The sequence below is a fragment of the Papilio machaon genome, chromosome 19, assembly GCF_912999745.1.
Source record: "Papilio machaon chromosome 19, ilPapMach1.1, whole genome shotgun sequence".
NCBI classification, from domain to species: Eukaryota; Metazoa; Arthropoda; class Insecta; order Lepidoptera; family Papilionidae; genus Papilio; species Papilio machaon.
Window position 1 is genome coordinate 4,657,872 of NC_060004.1, and position 17,322 is coordinate 4,675,193.

The following is a 17,322-nucleotide window of genomic DNA, read 5'->3' on the forward strand; positions in this document are numbered from 1 at the left end:
TTAAAATAAACTATTGGTAAACCACTAAGTACTTATAATATGACTGAATCGTTGTTGTTGAACACAACAATTTTATGAACCTATTGTAATTCTCACAATTTTATGAACTTATTGTAACATATTTTCCGTAAGCACATACAACACTAAACACTCACTAAACACTTTATTCCAAATCATACATTATGTTGGCACTACTGAAATATTCATACAAAAATATATTGTCTCTTTTATTATCTTTGAAAAATCAAAGATAACAATTTTGCGTAGTTTTTTCGGTAGTTGAAATCCGTGTTGAAATTTTCTTCGCTGACTGTTGCTCAAATTTAATAGCATTTGCCGTAATCGAAACTCAAAATTGCAAACGGAAAATAATATCAATTGCAATAAGACAACAATTTGCTACAAGACATTAATAAAGTCCCATTTTGACAGCTGTCATCGATCGATTTCGAAAATCGATTTGTAATATAACGACAATAATCGATTTTTTTAGCTGACAAAAGAGGATTTTAATTTTGTATTTTTAATAGATCTAATAATATCACACGATATAATCTAATTCGATGTTTAAGCTATTTAACTCGTATGCGAGTAGCCAGTGTTTGTGTAAGGTCCACTGTAGAGGGAGCTGCCGGTGCGAGAGTACGTCTTGGGATTGCGGCGACGTGCTAATATGAAAGCTATGGCTGCGATCACACAGATCATAAGAATGACGCCAGCGATGCAAATTCCGATCGCAAAGTTACGTTGCGATATGCAGATCTCGTCTTCTTTCTGTAAAGTAAAAAATAATCAGCTATCGCCCGTGTTATGTCCGCATGAAACATTAAAAAGTAAGTTATGCGTTATTTCAAACAATCTTTGTACCTTCTTTCAAATCTATAAAGGTGTTCTGGAGTATCGTAGTAACGACATATTTAACATTCCGGCTTCAATTTGCATGGAAGCAAAAATCCACAAAAATAGTTTCGATTGACAAAAAAAATCTATCAAGAGAAGTACTGCGAGCCCTCTTTCGTATTATCTGTACCACTCAGAGTTATATAATGGTTATTAAAACGTTCGCTTATTGTAGATTTTGCATACTTTAGAGAGTATTTAACATCGTCGTATTGTAATAAAGTTAATTTCAATGATTTCAGTCAAAGGAGGTGTTACCTTTTCGCTGGTGACCTCATCATTTTCCGGCGAGTCTGCCTCGTTGACGTACAGTCCGGAGAACACCTCGACAGTTGCGGGCGCGCCCTCTTCCGACTGACGACGTAAACGTTTGCCTTTCTTGTGTGCACACGGTTCCTGTAATTTAAATCATATTGAAGTATATTTGTTTATTAATTCACATAGATATCGACAAGACAATATGAGGATATTTTTTATTAACATACGTACCAAGTACGATTAAGGGTCTGTTCACACAGAGCGGGACGGAGAGCAGAGAAGATTTTTATTGCATAAATAAAATTGAGTGTTTTACCAATGAAATAAGTGTTACATTTTGCTTTTCACGTCTTTTATACGCTTTTTGATAAAAAAAAAGCCGTGCACAGTAAAATTAGAACTCGTTCCAATGGAAAAAAAATCAATTTGATTTGCGACAAAATTCTGCTCTGTATGTCTGAATGGATCCTTACATTTTAATGGCTGTGATATTTTTTTTGACATGTTGATTTGAAGTAATTCACTACTAGTCATACATTTTTCTTCAGACTTTAAACTTCCATTCATGAATAACATAAATTGCCATTGATACTTTCAGTACATTCATTATCCTGGCGAGTTCATTTTCTTAAACAAAGTCGTAGCGGCATAGAACGTGTTAAATACGGCCAAGTGACTGAAGAATACTCACGCAATCAGTAGGATGGTTGAGGTCGCACAGTTTGACCTCGCACGTATAGTACACGCTGGCGGTGTAGGGGAACTTGTGCGCAGGGAAGGACACGCGCGCCTCCTGTCGCTCGCGCGAATACTGGAACTGACCCATTATCTCGCCGTCCAGTGGACATCTGGAATATTATATTACAGATATTTAATGGTAAATTTAGATACAATAATGTTGACCAATAACTACGAGAAAACATACATGCAAGTGATAGAATATTATGTGATTACTAACCTAATCTTAACAGTCTAATATAAGATTTTTGGTAGTTAAGTTAATGAGGGAATAATCACTTATCTAACCAAATTTTGTAAGATCAGTGTACTTCTCCGAGTTAGTCCGTTCATGCAAGAACTCTAAGTACTAAATGTAGGTTGACAAACAAATCTCACCCGTCGTCAGCTATGAGGCTCTGCTCGGCCCAGCCCAGTCCGTCGCGAACTGCACACTCTGACACCAGCAACCCGAAGCGCCGCTGCTTTTCCAGCGACACCAGTAGCGTCAGCGTGTCCCCGATGCGTACATTCGACGCCACCTGCACGTTACATGTTTGTTGTGTTGTATATATAAAACATTCAACCTCTTTGGTAGTACTAAAGAGTTTATACGATGGATATGAATCACACGAGCCACGTGCACGAGACATATAGTTAAAATAATGAAAAAAAAAACATGATGTTTCTAGAACAATACTTAGGAGACGTTATTACCTCATTGTCCTCGGGGTCCCCTTTGTAAATCTTCATGGTGACCGACGGCAGTAGTCCCGAGTCCTCGTCGAACTCTTCGCTGTAATTAAAAATTTAGGATTTCAATATATATAATTTAATCAAAGACTCTTTAAGTCGTTCCTAGTAATGAAAATAACGTAAGTTTTACAAACATACACGTAGGACAGTCTTATCTAATGTTACATATAATATGTACGAGTATAAGTATTGCAATGAGATCAAGCAGCGCGAACAAACTGTTTTGTCTTACAGTAGGAAGTAAACCGCAAAACGTATGTTAGTGGTCAAGTTCTACCTTAACCCAATTTAAACCTTAACCTACTCAGTTCGTATTTTTACACTAATTGAATAACTACATTTACTGAAAATCTGCTGACATCGTCAGAAAGTGGAAGTGGCGTGAGAGGTGTACAAGGACTGCGCCGGTGCATTCCTTTGGAAATGACCTTGATCCCGACCCTGAGCCTCTAAGATATTTAAAAAGACGTTGACTGGGGCTCTCTCCAGTTGCACTCGAAGATAGCCACTGAGGGGGTTTTATAAGTCCCATTTCACATAATCATTTTTAAGCCTTATAAGGTATGGTATCTTTTGTCGCTTCCCGAAAAAGAAGTCTGTAATCTGGGCATACTCCTCTGGTTGTTGCTATTGGTTACCTATTGTATCCGTCTCTGAGCTGCGTGAGTCTATCTGCATGTGGGCGATGTAGGTGGAACATGGTGAGGTCGCGGCGGCGGTAACGGCAGCGTACGTGATAGCCGCGCCCTTGTCCCGTCACCAACTTCAGATGGGGCTGCACTATTATATTGTTGTAGTACTCCACTGTGCCATCCTCCTGGAAAACGAAAGAGTTAACAAGTTAACTCAGAATTTTATATGCTATTCACAAGAGAAAATTGGACGGTTTGTATATAATTTATTTTGCAATTTCATGTAGTAAATATCTCACCTAATATTCTAAGGGTAGAGTTTTCGCATAATTTATAGAAGGTTGATATTAGCACAATGTTTTTTATAGTATTACAAAATTAGCAAATTTTAATAAAAGTTACAAGATGAATTCTGATTTATATTGATGATTCATAATTTGCGTTTTAAATGTCACGGATATTAATTAAAACGGTGGTGACGGGGAACAGGTAATCCAATATTACTCGTTATATACAAAATAATAAACATTTAGTTAAAACGTGTAAACAAAAAAAAAACAACGTTATAATTATTGTATCTCCTGTTATAATACCTTGAATTAATCGCAACATGTTTTTTTGCATTAAAAGTTAAATATATAATATACATGACAAATACATCCTTCGGATCTATTCTTATTGTATTGAGAAATGTGTGTATATAAATTTAAAAATAAAAAAGTGTAAATAAAATACTGCAAGCATAAATGAAATAATTTAAATCGTAATTAAAATAAAACTTACATCATGATTTAAAAAATCATTTACAGGTCTTAGTAATTATCTTTAATTATTAAATAAAGACACTATACCTTTCCTTGTAGCAATAACTACACAAGCTTATGTAGCAGAGAACTAATAGCAGGTTGTATAAAGGATGATTTTAAATCATAAACATCCCTGTAAATTATGGCTATATATCAAGTATAATGTTTTCTATTAGTAAGTTCATACAGGTTCTATAAGAGGGCAGGTAAGTACTGTACGGTGAGTACTATGCGGTAATACTTCTGGATATAATGTTAAATTTTTCCATATTATTTGTAAAAAAATCTTATTTCTAACTAATATTATAAATGCGCATGTTTAGATGGATGTTTGTTTTCAAGGTATCTTCGGAACGGCTCAACGAATCTTGATGAAATTTGGCACAGATGTAGAACATAGTCTGCAAGAACACATAGGGTACAAATTAGTTTTTATTAGTTTTAATTCCGCACGGACGGAGTCGCGAACGACAGCTAGTAATACTTATACATAATGTATTATGTGTTTTAGTATGAACCGGACCATACATCGTTAGGATTGTTTGATATTGCCGCATTAACTGATCAATAAATAAATCGGTCAAATAAACCGTCACTTGCTCACTATTTATAATTCAACTCATTCTGTGTCGTTTCCTTTTTTAAGTCTACGCGTTGGGGTGTTCCGCGGGCGGGATGTGACGTCACCTCCCCTCATTGTTCCGGCGCATGCGCACGTTTTGGAACACTTTTCAATGGAAGTATACAATGTTACTTAGTAGGACATTAATTACAAAATTTTTGTCTTTATCTTTTATTTTTTTTTCTTTATATGTTACCTATATACCCTTTAGTGCATAATTTATTTTATATTGTTCATAGCAATTGCCTTTATTGAAACAAAAGTTGGCTTTTCAAAGACTTTTGCATGTGTTTTGATTTTTTTTTCTTTAGAATGACAAACGTTAATCTCACTAATAATATAATAATAATAAAATATAAATAAATAAATGTGAATGTTTAGATAGATGGATGGATGTTTGTTTGAAGGGATCTTCGGAACGGTTCAACGGATCTGGGTGAAATTTAGCACAGATGTAGAACTTAGTCTAGATGAACAAATAGGCTACTTATTAAGTTTTTTTTTAAATTCCGCGCGGACAGAGTCGCGGGCGACACCTTGTTTGTACTAAATTATTTCCTACTAATACATCACCATTTGAAAATAAACTGATAAATAATTAATAATACCATACAAAGTGTTATACCATAAATAGTTAGTTTGGGCAATTCTAACTTGTCTGTCATACAAGTAAAAGTGTGTTATATATTTGTTTATCGACCTTATGTCCTATAATAAAATGCCTCAATTTTTAGACCACAAGACCAAGTTGGTATAAACAGGTGTGCCCACTGATACCGACCACGCACGACAGCAAGGACGCAACAAAGGTCACTTGTTTCCACACAGACATACAAATGTTTTTATTATTCTAGATTACATTGTGATTAGAAGAATTTTTCGAAAGTTGCATTACAAAAGGATAACATTTGCTACTTTTTAAAGTTCTTGTCAATGTTCAATTCAAGCAGACTAAAATCACGGAGATTCCATTCAACATAAGAGCTTGGTTGGCATTTAAATTTAATTCACTCATCTTAAGAGATTCTTCAATATGAAGATGATGGTCAGCATTCACTTGCCACGTTTACACATGGAATACTCGAACGTAAACCCAAAAGAGTTTGGTTGCTATTTCGTGGCATTTAAAACGTGAATAAATCACACACAAAAAACATTTAGTCTTACAAAGTTTGTCATGGTGTACTTTTAAAGTCCAATTTGTTAACATATATTGTATACATCTAATAAGAGTTAAATGCGTATTGCGTATAATGAGATCGTCGAATGTTTCTCATGTTTGGCTTTCATGAGCGTTACATAAAAGTGTTAGTGTAACGAGGTCGGCGTGCTGCAACCGCGCCTCTCGATTTGTCCTCAGGCACCAAATAGCCACTGCTACAATCAAACATGACAATGGATTCCATTCCATCTAATATATTTGAGTAGAAATAGCGTGTTAGGTATCGTAATTATATCGTCAGTTAATATTGAGAAGGGGCTTAGACTACTACTGCATTACCTAATAATCCGTAGGTGAAATCGTAAATAAAATGAAGATTATGTTAATGTTGTGCAATATTGAAATATATGATGTCGAGTAACAACTTCTTGTTTATACCTAATATATAAAACTCTCATGTAACAATGTTAGTTACCATATTCCTACGAAATAACTCGACCGTTTTTTATGAAATTTTGTATGCATATTCAGTAAGTCTGAGAATCGGCTACTATGTATTTTTCATACCTCTATAAAGTTTTTTTAAATGCGCGCGGACGGAATCCAACGGGACAAGTTTGCGGACGGTTCAACTTAAATTATGTAACGAGAAGATTAAAAGATTACATACTCCAAAATATGTTCTAACATACAGAGTGATATATACAATATGTTTTAAAATAAAATAACATATAAAATTTAATCAGACTAAATAGGAGCATTTGTAAATATCAAGGTTTTAACATATAAAAATTGCGCAACATTAAACAAGTCATGGCTATCCAAAGCTTAGTGATGCTTTTTATTATATTCCATACCTATTAGATTTTGCACACTTTTATAAACATAAAAGTTTAAAAAACGTTATAATTGCACGTAACGTAAATATTGGCAAAATTATTTCGCAATTTATTGGCGAACTTTTTACTTTATTTACTACTAGCTTTTACCCGCGACTCCGTCCGCGCGGAATAAAAAATAGAAAACGGGGTAAAAATTATCCTATGTCCGTTTCCTGGTTCTAAGCTACCTGCCCACCAATTTTCAGTCAAATCGATTCAGCCGTTCTTGAGTTATAAATAGTGTAACTAACACGACTTTCTTTTATATATATAGATTTAGAACATGGAGTCTGGAATATCTCGCAAATAGTCTATTGATCATTCTGCGGTTAAATACAATGAAGCAAGTAATCTTGTTATTTGAATACCGTATTTAGTAGTTTTTTTGTAACAAATAACTTAATGTCTTTGTCTTTTTACGACATTTCATACTACTCGTAATAGAAGCAGTCAATATTGTATGTAAAATAATACGTACAAAATTCAAATATGACCTTCGTTTTTATTAAAGGAAGGTTTACTAACTAATTAAGAGGTAAAAAATGGCTAAAATACTCTATTATTTTATTAATGGCTATTATTTCGCGGACGCGGCCCGTCGCTCACTGCATGCAATACCAGTCTCACTCACCCTGATGAAGGGCCCCCGATGGGCTCAAAACTAGTCTAGGTGCCAACACCGGACAAATGTACGTGAGTGTTTTAGCCGTTTTGTATATTAGTTCATGATAATGTCTCACGAAAGTTTGAATAATTTAACAGGAAGTTTTATTGTGTGTTCATTGTTTAATATAGTGATTTGTCGACTTACCTGTTGAAGTACTTGTTGAGGCTTACATTTTTTAAATTATGTATCTTTATTCAGAAAAGGAAAATTATAGTACGACTAAATATAAACAATTGAATATAATAATGTAAAAACCCTTATAACTCAGAAGTATATAAGTTGAAATTAAGTAGATATGGCTACACTATAGGAAGCAAATAAAATATTTTTTGTATCCTTTGCAAGTTTTTATATATACTTTGTGTATAAAGGTTAACAAAGAATATTTAATAATGACAAACATTAAACGTAGTTAAAGTTAATATTGAAAGATGAGATAACGCATTGTTATTTGAGAGACCTTAGGAAAACCTTACACAATGATGTTTGTTCAGGATCGGAATGTTTACTGTAGTAAATATGTATTTATATATTAGAACGTCGGTGGCTCAGGGGTTAATCACTTGACTTGCAATCTGCAGGTCCTGGGTTCGAATCCCGCCATGTAGCAATGTGTTTTTCGATTTTCGATTTACATATGTACATTTATCCGACGTTCTTACTTTGAAGGAAAACATTGTGACGCAACCGGCGCATATCTGAGCAGAAATTCAAAGATATGTATAAAGTTAACCAACCCGCACTGGGCCAGTGTGGTTGATTATGGCCTAGTCACACCCCTAGGAGGCTCTAGTTAAGTTGGACCCTTCGTACACAAGGCGACGTTAATAGTCGAAACTAATATCTTATGGTTGCGTCTCGAGATTCGCGTTGCGCGCGTTCCGTACACACAACATTGGATCGTCAACGCACGTCGCCTATTCGGTCAGTACCGGCATAGCGACTAGTCAATGGTATAGATTTGATCCGCCATCTTGAAAATTATGGTGTTTTTTTCACGACGATCTTGACAAACAGGTTGCGAGCGAGTGAATTAGGCTATAAGAGATAGAAATGTCGGCGACGCGCGCTGTGTTCGAACCTCTTTGTATTGTATAAGTCGCTTAGCGACTAAAATCGCCTGGTTTCGAAGTTTTCCCCTGCCTTATGTACGAATGGAATTAAATTACATGAGATTAACAAATCGTTCTATATAACTCGATAGGTCAGTATTGCGTCACGTATCGTGTCTTGTTGACGTGTCGGTGTACTGTCGTGTCAGAGTTGGTCATCGTATATGAATATTTATACTGGCCGGTCCAATATTGACTCTACCCATAACTACTCAGTAAAGTGGAAGGTTAACGACAGGTACAGGGTTATGTCTATTAACTATTCTAGAGGATTTTAATGATGTTTTTTAAGTATGTTTAACTATGGATTTCCACAGCCGAAGCATCTACATAAAACATATTGTTGTCTCAGTTAAAAAAGATCTCGTAAACACGTTGATTCGTTAACAATTATTTTCTTTGATGCAAATGTTACGTTGATGTTATCGGGAATTTATATTATGAACAAAGGATGTTGGATGCGTGATTGTTATTACAATATATAGATAAGGTATGTAATGTTTTTTTCCGTAGGCTTATTATTATAGACAAGCTATAGCCCACGACAGCTACTTTTCCGTAAAATACCGTCTAATTCTGTCTATCTAATGATGTAGATTAAAATAAAAGAAAATTAAGAAAAATGTATGAAACATATATAAAATGATTGCAATGTACTGACCATATATCACAGTAGCGTACGGTAAATAACTGCTACGCGTTTTATAACTGCCGCGTAACGGAGTCGGGGTTACGCGCGGTAACTACTGGTTTTCTTTGATGCTTTTGTTGATAGAAATTACTATAGTTTAATATGTGTTATAACTTTTTATACTATAACGTTACTATAAAAATTATACAGTTAACCTAATGTTGAGCTATTTAAAAACCAAAAAAAAAATTCATAATGCGTATCGTATTCGTATTTACGAAATTTGTATTTCTACGCATTTTGTGAATCCATAGATTGCTTTTGATGTTATATAATAGCTTAATAAGTAGCCTATGTCTTCTTCCAGACTATGTTCTACATATATGCCAAATTTCATAGAGATCCGTTGAACCGTTCTGGAGATATCTTGTAACAAAATCCATCTATCCATCCAAACATTCGCATTTATAATATTAGTAAGATAAAGTATTAATTTCACTATTCATTATTAATAAGTGTAAGTAAAATCTAAATTTAATTTATGATTCTTGAAAGATAAAGGCACTCTTGTTTTAGCTAACAAAATTAGTTTTGTTTTCTTATAACTATTTAAATTTAGTTAAGCCACATAGCGTTGTAATTCGTACTTCTACATTTCGTGTGTTCAGTGTCCGTTATGTCATGATAACATGACAATATTGGTCGAGTGCGAGATCACAAATGGCATCTGTTAACTGGCTGTACCGTTGTTAGATTACTATCACTAACTGGGAACTTATTGTCCTGTCTTTTGCTGTGTATTTTCTGATAATTCTTAGATTTTAAATAAAAAATATAAACAATTATGTATACACATTGAAATATATAAAAGATAAAAGTTATTGACATTTTACAATATTACTAATTAATATTTAAACTTAAAGATATCGATTTTCAAAAATATTCGATTTGTTTCGATGTGACTTACTGCTACACTTCGAGTCATTAAGTGATCACTAAGGAATTCGCTTAGCATAAGAATGTGTAATTGCATCCGTTTAGCTAATCATTGCTTGCGGCAGTTATAATATAATCAACGTTGTACAATAAAAAAATAGATCGTATGTAACTACGTTAAAAAGATATATAGATGATGGAGTGACGTTGTCGGAAAGATTGCACGCGCACGGAGCAAGAAGGAAGCGCGTGTTCGGAATCATTAGACGTACGATGCGTTCCATCCGTCTTGCCGTATCTACAGGAACTATCGTGTACTCTGCTTAATTGACGACAATTTAATTGTTTCTTGTTTAGTTTTTTATATTTTATTATCGCCTCTAGTTGCCAAATAAAGCTATAGAATAATGTTTTTTTTGAAAATCGAATTAAAATTAGTAATTCATATAACATGAAATATTCTCGTACAGTTAGATTATATAATCTAACTAGTAGTGTACTTTAACATATTAATTAGTATGTACACTAATTAGTCAATTACTTACGTGAATTTTTGTCCAAAGACTAATGGTTGGATTAGCTGCCCAAGTGGACTAACCGAGGAAACGTTTTTTTAGTATTTTCAATACAGATGAAAATGGTTTCAAGTATGATATAGGAAAATTATTCATAGACAGGATAAAGCAAATATTACGTTTTTGAACAGGCAAAAATTTTGAAATATTCAAAGTATTTCCTTAATGCGTGTTTGTTGCAAGCGCAGACACAATTTACATTGAAGGGCAAACAAAGTTATTCTCAGGCCGTACACTTGGTATTGAGACACTGTACCGTGACGCCAATTTTTGTGAATATATTTATCAAAATTATTTGTTAGTAATTCAAGTAACTTAATGATTATGACAAAGAGATGTATTACAAAATCATCCACTGAATCCAAAGCTTGACTGTCTCCAACTCTCATCATACGCTATTCTGCTTTATTCGTTTGTACTTCTAGTCTTTTGTGAGGTCAGTCTTTTAGGTATTAGACTCTAAGTATACGAGGCGGTATTAAGGGATTTCCTAAATTATTCGTTATTGGAAGCTCAACGATAATACTTTAAGGTAGATATCTGCAATATAATGTCTCAGGATACTGCAACTAGCGCTTCCTTAAACACTTACCTACTAATGTATATACTACGGTTTAAAGGTGGCAGATGGTGAATAAAAAAGGCTTTATGCTAGTACTAATATAAAGGTTACTAGTCTTTCGACTATATCACCGCGTAACATAAAATTGGATAGTCAAGCGCTGGTATGTTAAATCAAAAGAAACTCACGTCATCAGTAGCCATAGTGTTGCAGCCCTTGAGAGGCAGCGTGTACTGTAGGTCACCTCGCGCTGAGATGTACTCCCGCAGGCAGGAAGAGTTGCTGCCCAGCCCCGCCGGGTATACTATTCCATTGAATGTATCGTAGATACTGTAATATGGACATACAGGTCATTAATGTGATACTCAAAGGTGCCCCACTTGTATTTTTTCGTCGCGCGCAAGAACGCGCTTTGGCGCTTAGTGTGATTCTGTCGACAAAATCATGCTCTGGTTCAAGCAACATTAAATGCATTATTATAATAGACTTAGATTTGACAGTTGACACTGTAACAAAACGATTACATTAAAAAAAATAATAGAAATTCAAATGGAATGATTTAAAAACTGCAGTACTTTTTCAAATAAGAAAACTAAAAGCTTAATTGTCCAGTCTCTTCAGAGCAGACAAAAAAGGTACAAAAGTATTACCTGTTGCCTGCGGGCTGCGTGTGCGCGAGAGAGATGGTTACGTGCATGTTGTCCCGCTCACACGACACGGCGAGCGTGTCGAGCGGCGCCAGCGCGGCCGGCCACGGTGTCGTGAGGTCTGTGGCCGTACTCACTGATGTCGTTACGAGTTCTGAACAGAAAGTATTGGTATTATTTTAACACTTTTTTCAGCGTAACCTTCCAATAATCGAGGGGTGGAACCCTAATTTCCTCGTTTCCCGCCATTATTTACAGAGTTGCAACCGACGATGATTTAACCTAATCGGAAAACCATTTTTCTAAGCTAAATTTAATTGGATCTGAAACATCTTGAATGGTTATAGCATATTACTCTCTTTATAACTATTAAGCTTGTGTACACCAGTCTATTGTTTTTAACCACTGTTGACGTCTGAATTTGATTTGTTTTAATAGACGCGTTTAAGTCTTTTGTATGGAGACATCGATTTATAAGTGAAAATTGTAAAAAGTAACAAGTTAAAGTTTGTTTAAGTTACGTATAAACAAAACTATAAATAAATCGGAAAATATAATTACTTTTTTGCTTAATTTTAGTTTAGTTAATAAATATTTTGCGTGCGTAGGAACAGTTTTCAACATATCGGGGCTTCTTTCTTCTTCATTATGTTTTGGAATACGATAAAGTATTTTAGTATTCATTATTAATCTTAATATGAAGTGAGGAAGTTACTGAAGTTTTGTTCATTTGTTTAAAGAGTTTAAACATTTCCTTCTGTTGACTATTGTCCTAAATATTAATGGAAATAAATGAAATTAGTGTTGCTATATAAGTGCGAGTTTCAATATTTGCTCAAAAGATTTAATTAAAATATTAGTAAATTACATTTAGCGGTCACTATTGTTATAGCGTGATAATATTTCCAAAACAATACGTGACTATAATTACCTCAACGGTTGCTTAAATTGCTGTTCCGTGTCCGCTAATAAATGCTTACTGTATTTTTGAATGATCGAACTGATATCACAAACTACGGAAGTGCAATTATCTACTAAAACTTTGACTTTTATGAGACAAGACCTGTCAAATGCACGCATTCGTCTCTACCAACATAAAAACGAACAATAAGTTCTTAAGTATAATGTAAGATCTTACTTCTGTGCTCGTTTTACGAGTAAGTATGTAGATTTTTGAATCAATATGCGTTCATAAATATGTTTCAATTTTACATAACTATCGGCATGATATGTGATTTTAATCTTTATCTCATCCTCTGGATAAAGTGGCAGAATTTATTTATTACTAGGCTTTTTGCCTAGTCCGTTTTTCTATATTCAAAGTACTAAAATTACTTGTCGAAAAGAATCTGTTCGATTAAGTAGCATAACGTGTTACTTAAGTGCTTGTAATTAGTGATATTTAAACGAAAGTAGAAGATAAAAACATACACGTACGTAATAATTACAAGCGGAAATACGATGATCTAATTCTTGCTGGAATTATAACATGCGGCTTTTTTCCACGTATACGTTAAGGTAAATTTGCAAAGCTATGACGAAATGAAAGTCCCCTTTGACAAAACAATTTGTTTTTTAACATTATTCACGCGCAGTAATTCAATATATTTAAGCAACTTCTATTTACTGGGGTGGGAATGTGGGAATCAGGGTTATGTGAGATTACGTCATATGCTACATGCGTTTGTAAAAAAATAACAATGTCTACTTTTAACGTTGAATCAAGTGCAACGCTCTCGGAATCTGAGGATACTGCAGAATTATAAAATATCGACGCATTATTACAATTTGTAAGCAGAAACTTAAGACTCGCTTAAAGGATGCGCGTGCGCAGGCACGGGGGATCGGGGAGGGAAAGTCATTGACCCCGGCCGCATCGCCACTGCCCACTAAAACGACCATTGGAATATTGCTACGTTGTAGCTGTACCTGTGATCATAAAACAAGTTTACGAAGTATTTATAGCTGCTTCTTAAAAGTAACCAATTAGTATATCGAAGCTTTATTTGGAAAGTCATGAATATTCTAAATCGTTAAAAAGTATGTGCTAATATTATGAAAAATAACGTACCAAGCACTTGGAAAAAATTACCATCTATATCTGCTTTGTGGAGTTTAATGCAATTTTATAGGACTTTATACAGGGTGCAGAGCACGCTTAATCTTATCCTCTAAAAGATTACGAGTATTGAACCTGTATTGATGGTCTATTTTTACCAGTGCAGCCTTATTTATGTTAACTCTCTTGAACAATCAATTTAGTTTATACCTTAGTAAATCAATGGGTCCTATGTATAAGAACCAAAGTAACAAATTGATGATTTTTACTTTTTTGTGTTAAAAGCTACCTCTTAGTTTAGTTAACAGTATGTAAAAAAAATACACATTTATAGGTGTAAATGTTATTTTTTCCTATATGGTCGAAATTTTAAGAGTCTCTCCTGTAAAGTTGTCAATTTGCTCATTGGCCCTTATTCGTAGGAGCCATCGAAATGTTCTATGTAAAGACAAGACAACAATGGCTAAGTTAACGTAGTAAAAGAAATAGAGTTGCCATTTATTAATTAATATGTATGAAAGAATCTTGAACATATCAAATAAATTGTTTTATGCAAATTATAAACTTAATTACCGGTAGTGGTCGGAATTTGTTTGGAACGCGCGGTCGACGCCAGCGCCACTACCAAGACAATGCTCCACATGGTTCAGTCTGAAACAATCAGAGGAGAAACATTAATTATTTTACGAATAACATTTGAAATTCAAACCTAAAACAATCAACATAAGATCTAAAATAAGTCAACTCACATAATCACATATTTTCTATATTTATCCAGTTCAATACGTAATTTATGATTAAATAAACAAGCCATTGTACATGTTAAACATCATTAGCACAATCGATTTAACATACAAAACTATTCTTATGTTCCCGAAGCAACCTATGAAGCGTGACATAATGTTTGCAGATAGATACGTAACATGAGCTCGTCCCACTGAACGTGTCCGGCCTTCTCGTGTTACCATGGTTATAATGACTGCTGCCTGTTTATATTGAAATTAAACGATCTTAAAAATAAGGATTTATTATTTATGTATTATTCATTAGAATTATAAAAATACATGATAATCGTATGGTAAAACATGGTACCACTAAACTGTATGAAAAAAACATTTAGATCTATTTTATTAGAGTTATGATTTCTTAACGAACCGTAGGTTACATATTGTATTTCGTAATTTGTCGACTTTATTAAAAAAGATATACTTGATGTTTCGAACACTTTATGGTTAAAATGATATCAAATTTAAAGCTTCCCTTCGTCCCTCTTTTTTTTTATCAAAATGGTTTCTTTTGAAAACTAATTTCTGTGACTTTTTAAGAAATACCCGTCAAAAATATAAATCCGATCCCATCGTTGTAATGCAAGAGATAATTTTATGTTTCAAGGTTCGATATTAATGAAAGAAACGTGACCAATAAATACGAGTATCATATCGTAAATCTACTCTGCACAAAAACGTAAATTTAATTGATTGGCTACTATCATTATCCAAAAACAATAAATAAAATGACTTAATCAGCCCAATCAGAGGATAGACAGTAGAAGATTTTGATTCAAGATCTAAGAAGAATTAATAAGTTACTTTTTTTACGTTATATGACCTAAAAATATACCCATAACACGTTGCGCTATAATTGTCGCTTATCGAGAAGAAAAACGGGTACTCTTAAGGCACCCGTTGAATAAAAAAAAGTACCGGATTGTATTTTAATTATAAAAAAATAATCCTACACCAAAACAAACATAACCTAAATTGTAAAGTATATGAACAAGTGTGTTGCCGTATCGGATTCAGTTGCGATATGTCAAACCAAACTAAGTGTAATGACGCAATGTTTGTAGCGAGACAAGTGCGTCCCACTTGCATTGCTACTGGACAAGTAGAGAATGTAAGCCGATATTAGAAAAAACATCTGAATAAACTATTGAATGTAGATTTAATAATAAAATTTTTCATTAGTTAGGTGCAGGAGGTATTACTAATCAAAATTGTAAAATAAAACAGCTATCTTTAAAGAATATAACCGCTAGAAATCTATGAAGTAGAGTAAAAAAATGTAAACTGTGGTTTATTGATAATCTGCCGTAATAATAATAACAAAAAATAACAAAATTATGCTGCAGCTTTACTGCGAGGTAATAGAGCTCATGAGAACTAGTTTGTCATTAGTTTATTCATTTTCTTTTTTTGAAGATGACCTTTTAAACTATTTTAATAATATCACGTACTCTTTTTGTCAAGGTAAAATTTTAGTATTGTATGTAACCTTTTGTATATCAAAATATTTTAGAGAAAGTAATTGACCAGCTCGCTGGGCGGTTGAATAACGTGTGCCATTCACTTAATGCCTGTACAATCTAGGCGGACTTAGTGTGAAGGTAACCTTATCTTTCACTTCGTTAAGCAAAAAGAGTATTTATAATTTGCTGCTTAGGTGAAATGTAAATAAATGTTATGCGAAACAGCATTCACTAAGTCAGAATATTAGTATTGTTTTCGCGTACATGATTGTGATTTTCAGTTAATTGTAAATTGTAAAGATTCTTTTCCAAAATTTGTTTTAAACGAATTTGAGGAAGTTCTTTAACTTTTGTGTTAATCCTTTGATATATTCTGACTAAAGGTTATACATAAAATATATTAAAGTATGGTCAAAACCAGTTGTCTCAACATAAAAGGAATAGGCAATACTCAGTCGTAATAACAGACTTTATAACCAACTAGCTGTAGCACGTCCCAACATCCGCGCAGAATAAAAAAAAGTCACTAGTCTATCTGTTATTTTTTAACTATGTTCTACAACTACGCCAAATTTCATCCAGATTGATGCAGCAGTAAGAAACATTCGCTTTTATAGTATTAGTAAGAAGTCAGAGTATTGTATTGTTGATAAGTCAATCTGGTTGTCTAAGTTCTTTTGGCCTCCCTAAGCAGTGAATATTAAACGTAGTACTGTATTTATATTAAATCAGATTTAGTAACATGAATCAATTATTAGTCAGACTTGTAAAATTCTATAGCAAAAACTAACAACAAAAAGCACTTTAAGCTACAAATTTTGTAAAACGGCTCCTCAGTTAACACATTAAATTGTTTACCATAGTGTACCCGGAAGCCGAGTCGAGGTCTGCGGACCGTGACATCAAGGTAAAGACGCACCAGCTACAACTTATTATAATAAATGCGCATGTATTCGTAATTACTATATCACTCGTCCCACGATGTAGTTTTATCTCGTTTTTTGCTTCATTATTATTATTTAAATATAGAATCCATAGAAGAAACCAACTTATTCTGTTACTTAGGGGAAAAATCATCAGCAAATCACCTAAGTTAATTACTATCCTGAAAAAGTCAAGATAGGCGGGTTGATAGTGCAAAGTAAATATAA

General features: G+C 33.8%; 1 protein-coding gene across 1 annotated transcript in view; it reads right to left on the minus strand.

Moving 5' to 3' along the window:
• Positions 1–300: 300 nt before the first annotated feature.
• Positions 301–17,322, minus strand: part of LOC106715312 — a 36,716-nt gene continuing 19,694 nt past the window's right edge. The window contains exons 2-10 of the mRNA XM_014508588.2: positions 14,497–14,574; positions 11,868–12,018; positions 11,406–11,547; positions 3,270–3,448; positions 2,593–2,671; positions 2,275–2,417; positions 1,850–2,006; positions 1,159–1,296; positions 301–774 (exon numbers count right to left, since the gene is read on the minus strand). Of these exons, the coding sequence (XP_014364074.2) occupies positions 577–774; positions 1,159–1,296; positions 1,850–2,006; positions 2,275–2,417; positions 2,593–2,671; positions 3,270–3,448; positions 11,406–11,547; positions 11,868–12,018; positions 14,497–14,566 (1,257 nt within the window). The 5' untranslated portion in view covers positions 14,567–14,574 and the 3' untranslated portion in view covers positions 301–576. The remainder of the gene's footprint in view (positions 775–1,158; positions 1,297–1,849; positions 2,007–2,274; positions 2,418–2,592; positions 2,672–3,269; positions 3,449–11,405; positions 11,548–11,867; positions 12,019–14,496; positions 14,575–17,322) is intronic.